Source organism: Otolemur garnettii, unplaced genomic scaffold (genome assembly GCF_000181295.1).
Source record: "Otolemur garnettii isolate 467f Iridium unplaced genomic scaffold, OtoGar3 scaffold00233, whole genome shotgun sequence".
NCBI classification, from domain to species: Eukaryota; Metazoa; Chordata; class Mammalia; order Primates; family Galagidae; genus Otolemur; species Otolemur garnettii.
The window spans coordinates 1,895,004-1,901,898 of NW_003852628.1; the positions used below are offsets into that span (position 1 = coordinate 1,895,004).

At 53.8% G+C, this 6,895-nt stretch overlaps 1 protein-coding gene across 1 annotated transcript in view; it reads left to right on the forward strand.

The window, feature by feature from the left end:
- Positions 1 to 5,462, forward strand: part of SARS2 (seryl-tRNA synthetase 2, mitochondrial) — a 14,066-nt gene extending 8,604 nt beyond the window's left edge. Inside the window, exons 5-15 of the mRNA XM_023508252.1 lie at positions 569 to 632; positions 895 to 1,000; positions 2,279 to 2,326; positions 2,496 to 2,604; positions 2,892 to 2,937; positions 3,022 to 3,109; positions 3,188 to 3,297; positions 4,422 to 4,515; positions 4,603 to 4,695; positions 4,829 to 4,894; positions 4,985 to 5,462. Coding sequence (XP_023364020.1) covers positions 569 to 632; positions 895 to 1,000; positions 2,279 to 2,326; positions 2,496 to 2,604; positions 2,892 to 2,937; positions 3,022 to 3,109; positions 3,188 to 3,297; positions 4,422 to 4,515; positions 4,603 to 4,695; positions 4,829 to 4,894; positions 4,985 to 5,128 — 968 coding nt within the window. The 3' untranslated portion in view covers positions 5,129 to 5,462. The remainder of the gene's footprint in view (positions 1 to 568; positions 633 to 894; positions 1,001 to 2,278; positions 2,327 to 2,495; positions 2,605 to 2,891; positions 2,938 to 3,021; positions 3,110 to 3,187; positions 3,298 to 4,421; positions 4,516 to 4,602; positions 4,696 to 4,828; positions 4,895 to 4,984) is intronic.
- Positions 5,463 to 6,895: the final 1,433 nt, after the last annotated feature.

A 6,895-nucleotide genomic window follows, 5' to 3' on the forward strand; every position in this document is an offset into this window, starting at 1 on the left:
TCTCCCTGCCTCAGCTGGGCTGGAGCTGACTCCAAGGGGCGGGGAGGGACAGGTGTTGGGTTCTTACTGTCTCTCCAATACCTTATTGGGCCTCCTCACCCTGCATTGTGGTATGTGAGAAAGAGAGAGAGATTATCTGTGATTATATTTCTTCCATCTCTCTTAGGACCCCCCCACACCCCGCTTTAGTCCCTGTCCCACTTGGGCTTTTCCAACAAGCTGTGTTCCTTTCTCTCTCTGATTACTATTTCCCTTCCTTGTAGTGTCACCTTCTCTTCCTTTCCCTGTCTCTCTTCCTCTGCTTCTCTAACTGCCTTCCCATCTCTTCCCATTTCTCGCTTTCTCTTTCCTACTCCTATCTGTACCTCCATCTTACTCTGTCTCTTTCTCCTTCCCACTCCCACTCCTGTCTCTCCTCCTGTTTCCCTCTCTCTCTCTGTGTCTTTCTCTCCCTGCTGCCCCTCTCCTTTTCTGTTTTCTCCTTCCCACTGTCTCGCTCTCTCCCTGTCCTCCTCTAACCCCCTCTCTCCATCTTCCTCTTACCCTGTTACTTTTCACCCACATCCAGCTTTCTCCTTCCAACCCCGAGGCCACCTGGAAATTGGTGAGAAACTCGACATCATCCGTCAAAAGTAAGCCCCTCTCCCCATTCACTCCTCCTGGCCACCCCCACCCCCACCCCACCCCACCCCCACCCACTCCCCGACAGCTGGCAGCCGCTCCTACCCCTCCGGCCTCAGCACAGGCTATGGAAATATTAAGGCTGTACCTGCCATGAATGTTTGATGCCCCAGCCTCACCTGGCAGCTGGGCCTCTGCCTCAGGGTTCTTGAATCCCTTTTTCCCCCACCACACCCTGGCCCATATGTTGCTGCCTGCCTGTCTGTCTCCCAGGCGCCTGTCACACGTATCTGGCCACCGCTCCTATTACCTGCGTGGGGCTGGGGCCCTCCTACAACACGGTCTGGTCAACTTCACACTCAACAAACTTGTCCAGCAGGTATGGGCCAGGGTGGGAGGGCTGCCTAGAGCTGATGGCATTAAAGCTGACCTCAGAGGGCATTAACTGGGGGATAGGGTGACCTCAGTTTTAGTCACAGTTCTTTAGCTATATGTGCATTATAGACACAACAAATTCTTGTGTCAAATTTGAGATGGGCTCGGCGCCTGTAGCTCAACCGGCTAAGGCGCCAGCCACGTGCACCTAAGGTGGCAGGTTCGAGTCCCGCCCAGACCTGCCAAACAACAGTGATAGCTGCAACCAAAGAATGGCCAGGCGTTGTGGCGGGCACCTGTGGTCCCAGCTACTTGGGAAGCAGAGGCAGGAGACTCGCTTGAGCCCAGGAGTTGGAGGTTGCTGTGAGCTGTAATGCCACAGCACGCTACCCAGGGGGACAGCTTGAGGCTCTGTCTCAAAAAAAAAAAAAAAAAATTTTGAGATGGGTGCTATTATTATCTCCACTAGGGATGGGAAATTGAGGCCTAGAGAAGGGAGTTAATTCACCAAAGGTCTCTGGAGCTGGCCTTAGAGCCTACACTTATAACCACTGTACCTCACTATCTGCCTGCAGTATAAAAGGAGCATTTGGGAACCATGTATCCATTGAAACTAGGAAGTTTGGCAGGGGCTAATTACATGGGGCATTGGTCATTTATTGAAGGTACTAGGGAGCCATGGGAGACTTTAAGCAGGAGGGAATGGTCAGATCTTTATTTTTTTTTTTTTTAAAGACAGAGTCTTACTATGTTGCCCTCAGTAGAGTGCTGTGGTGTCACAGCTCATAGCAACCTCAAACACTTGGGCTCAAGTGATTTTCTTGCCTCAGCCTCCCAAGTATCTAGAACTACAGGCACCCACCACAACGGCGAGCTAGTTTTTTTGTTGTTGGCAGTTGTCACTGTTGTTTAGTTGCCCCAGATTGGATTCGAACCTGCCAACCTGGGTGTATGTGGCCAGCGTCCTATCCCCTGAGCTACAGGCACCGCCCAAGGTCTGTATTTTTGACCTACACTTTCAGCTTCCCCGTGTGGGGCAAACAGTAAAGGAATTGGAGCTGAGGAAACTGGAACACTCAGCAGAGAGGCCCCAGTAACAGGGACACCAGGGCCAGTTCTAAGCTCACTGCTCAGGCCTTCCTCAGTTTCCTCTGAGGAGGATGAGCTTTGGAGTGACAGGAGGAACCATTGGCTCACTATACAGTGTTCCTTCTTCAGGCCTGAGCTGGGATCTGGTGGGGCGTTCCTAGCTATGCTCCTTACTCATCCTGTCCCCTCACAGGGCTTCACCCCCATGACGGTACCAGACCTCCTCCGAGGAGCCGTGTTTGTGAGTATGGGCCCTCCCTGCCCTGAGTCCATCTGGGTGTCAGGCCCTATCCTGGGTGGCAAGGCAGGGAGATACTGCCTCCCCTAGGGACACTGGGCTGAGAGGGTCAGGCCATAACAGGGAAGTCGGGGTGATTGGCCTGACCTTGTGGCCTGGCTTCCTTCCCCAGGAAGGCTGTGGGATGACACCAAATGCCAACCCATCCCAAATTTACAACATTGACCCATCCCGCTTTGAAGACCTCAACCTGGCTGGGACGGCAGAGGTGGGCCTCGCAGGTGAGCACCTATTGGACTGGCATGGGGTGAAGGGCAGGAGGGATTATGGGGGGATAACTGGGAACATCTTGGGAGAGGGAGTGGCTTCCTGGCGGGATGACTCAGCAACCCCAGGCCAACACATACAGTAGTGCAGATTGCTTATTGTACGACAGTACAGTGACAGTCCAGCCACATGTCCTAATACGGAGCTACATCCGCCAGAGGGAATACCTTTTCTATTCTCACAGAGGCTTCCCACAGGCTATGGCAGCCCTGGTGACCTCTGTTGCCTCCTTCTGTTCTAGGCTACTTCATGGATCACTCTGTAGCCTTCAGGGACCTGCCAATCAGGTGACACCCAATTTCCTTAGACCTTTTCCCTACTGTGACATTCACTTTTCCCTCCCTGGCCTGATCTTGCCTAATCTCCACCAGGATGGTTTGTTCCAGCACCTGCTACCGGGCAGAGACAGACACAGGGAAGGAGCCATGGGGGCTGTATCGAGTACACCACTTCACCAAGGTCCGTGTAGCTGGGACTGTTCAGTGGGTCACCCTGAAGCTCAGAGCCCGCTGACTCCTGTGTCCCTGCCTTGTCCAGGTGGAGATGTTTGGGGTGACAGGCCCTGGTCTGGAGCAGAGCTCACAGCTGCTGGAGGAATTCCTGTCCCTTCAGATGGAGATCTTGACAGAGCTGGGCTTGCACTTCCGGTGCGGAGGGGGGCCGGAGTGGATAGCAGAGGCTGGGGGTGGGGGAAACGAGGGGCTGGCAAGGTGCTCCCCACCTAGATCAACCTTATCACCTGCTCCTCTTTCCCTTCTTTCCTGTATGAAGGTTAGTGGAGTGACTATAGGGAATCTCTGTGTATCTGTCAGCCTTTAGAGGATTCTAACAGACACATAAGCAGCCCAGCTGCTCCAGTGTGAAGGCCCAGGCCCCGTCTCTCCCACTGCTCCCATCCCCAGGGCGCCGCCTCATCTGTAGGGTCCAGCACACAGGGGCAGGCAGGGAGGGAGGGCCCAGACCTTGAAAGCTCTGCCTTACCCTGCTAATCATGTTAGTCACGCGTAGCTCTCAAGAGAGGCCAAGAAATATGGGCTTCTTTTTTTTTTTTTTGAGACAGAGCTTCAATCTATCGCCCTGGGTACAGTGCTGTGGCATCACAGCTCACATCAACCTCCAACTCCTGGGCTCAAGGGAGTCTCCTGGCTGCACCTCCCAAGTAGCTGGGACTATGGGCACCTACCACAACACCTGGCTAATTTTTGGTTGCAGCCATCATTGTTTGGGGGGCCCAGGCTGGATTTGAACCTGTCAGCTTAGGTATATGGGGCTGGCGCCTTAGCCACTTGAGCCATAGGTGCCAAGCCAATATGGGCTTCTTTATTGCAAAAAAAAATGGGAGATGTCACAAATTAATGTCAAGCACCCAAAAGGGAGATAGATCCACAAAGTATGGCAGGTCACAGCCTGTTTTTGTAAAGTTTTGTTAGAACACATACAAAAAAACAGGAGGTACTGTTATGGTTGAGAATGGCTGTTGTGGTTGTGAACAGCTGTAGACCCTGCCACCAGCCTTTCCCCCTTCCCATTAGTCTCTCATGCCTCCTTCTCCTGGTACCACCTTCTCCATCACAGCCCACTTCACCTCTTCCCTTTCCATTATCACCTCCTCCCTTTTTACTGCCATTTTCCTCTTCATTTGGCGACCTTCTGTTCCATCACTTGCATTTCTTCCCCACACACATACCTTCCTCCTTTTCCTTTTCCTCCTGCTCCTCCTCCTTCCCCTCTCACCCTCTGACCTTCGCCATGCCTTTGTCCTTGCCTACAGGGTGCTGGATATGCCCACCCAGGAGCTGGGCCTTCCTGCCTACCGCAAGTTCGACATTGAGGCCTGGATGCCAGGCCGTGACTGCTTTGGAGAGGTAAGCCCTACCTCGGTGGGGACACGGTGTGGGAAATGGGCCTGCCCCCCATAGCTGACCCTCTCAGCCCATCACATCCCACCGCAGGTCACCAGTGCTTCCAACTGCACAGACTTCCAAAGCCGCCGCCTCCACATCATGTTCCAGACAGAGGCTGGGGAGCTGCAATTCGCCCACACGGTGAGGCCCACACACCCTCACCCCGCTGCCCTGTCCTCCCCTGCAGCCTCTCCACCCATAGATGCCCCCCACCTCAACCCTCTCCAGGGCCTGCCAGGGCTCAGCACCTAGTTCCCAACACACCTCCCCATAGGTGAACGCCACAGCCTGTGCCATCCCTCGCCTCCTCATTGCTCTTCTGGAGAACAATCAGCAAAAGGTGAGGGGTTGAAGGATCCCACCCAGGGGTGTAGAACAGGGATGGAGGGGATGGGGCATGGCAATATCCTGAGGCTTACTCTGTCCCCAGGATGGCTCGGTCCTTGTGCCTCCTGCCCTTCAGCCCTACCTCGGCACCGATCGCATCACAGCCCCCACCCACACCCCTCTCCAGTATATCGGCCCCAACCAGCCCCAGAAGCCCAGGTTCCCTGGCCAACCTGCTGTGGGCTGAGAACGCATCCATAGCAGCCAGCGAGGTGTCACAGCTTTCTGGAGCTCAGGGGACCCTGGACACCTGGGACCTGTTTTCCTGAGCCTCCTGACATCTGGTTTCCTCATGTCAGCCCTACACCTGGGCACCTGGACTCCAGAGTTCACCTTTCCTGCTTCTTTACTGCTTCAGAATCAGTCACTGACCCTGATTCTGTCATTGGGGGACTCCTGCAGTAGGAAGCAGGACATCTGAGGACTTGAAGGTTCTAGGGATGGAAGAAGGAAAGGAAGAGGCTGTGCCTCCTTCCTTCTTCCCTCCCTCAGTGCTAAGCAGAAAGTCTCCAATAAATGGTGAGAACAAAGGTCTTTGTGAATCTGTAAGCAAGGGAGGTGCCCCTGCCCAACTTTCAGGAGGTGCTAGGCATGCTAGGGGGTGCTGAGTTATCCAAGGGTCTGTGGCTGGTAGTGTCCAGCAACCCCCAGCACATGTGGAGGGTTTTGGGGGGCCCACCAGGGGAGCTGAGAGAGTGCTGAGTCATCTTTTTCTCTGGGACAAGCCAGGGCAGAATCACCCTCCGGTGGCTCCTTCACGCTGACACTGGCCTCAACCCCACCCCTCAGTCCCCAGCTCTTCGTGCAGCTGCCCCCTCTATAGTTCCAGGTAGGGGTATAGGGGGCATCTCAAACACAGGGAAGCCAACTTGATACTCTCTGCATTTTCTTAAACCCACTCTTCCCTTGGGTTTTCAGACAGTTTCTCAGCTGCTTGGGGTATAACCCTTCAGGTCACACTTAATGTTTTTCTCTTATCCACATCTAGTTCAGTAGTAAACCTGGCAGCCCCACCTTTGGGATGTTTCCAGAATCTGCCCATTGCTTTCTCCTCCCTGGCCCAGTCCTGGTTCGGTCCATTGTTATCTCCCACTTCGGTAGTTGCAGAAGCCTCTTTGGCTCCCTTGCCCCTCCACACATATACAGCCAGAGGGACCTGTGAGTGCCTGAGTCATGTCCCTCCCCTGCTTCATCTCAGAGTAAAGGACAAAATTATCATGCTGGCCCATAAGACCCTATCTAATCTGTCACCACCTTCCTCTTCAGCCCATCACCTCTGTCTTTCTGGGTCCACCCACCCTGGCTTGCTATTGAAACTCCTCAAACTCCTTCCTGATTCAGGCTTTTGTACTTGTGCTTTCCTTTCCCTGGGCTCTTCCTCACCTAAATCTTGTGTGCTGGCCTCTATTCTGCCACTCAGGCCTTAGCCCAAATGCCATCTTCTCAGAGGGATCTTCCCTGACCACCCTGACAAGAGCAAGCCCCCAGCACTGAGGATCTACAGCCTTGAGTGTCAACTCTAAGAGAGCAAGGGCTTGTGCCTGTTTGTTTACTGCTACAGGCTCTGGGTTAGGAGCTACTCAATAGAAATTATTGGAATAAGGCTGGGCACACTGGCTCATGCCTGTAATCCTAACACTCTGGGAGGCTGAGGCTGGTGGATAGCTTGAGTTCAACAAGTTTGAGACCAGCCTGAACAAAAAAGCAAGACACCTGTGTCTACTAAAAATAGGAAAACAGGCAAGAGGCTTGGTGCCCGGGCTCAGTGGTTAGGGTGCCAGCCACATGTGCTGGAGTTAGTGGGTTCAAACCCAGCCAGGGCCTGCTAAGCCTCAGTGACAACAGCAACAAAAAAGCTGGGCGTTGTGGCCTGCACGTGTAGTTCCAGCTACTTGGGAGGCTAAGGCAAGAGAATCATTTAAGCCCAAGAGTTTGAGGTTGCTGTGAGCTGTGA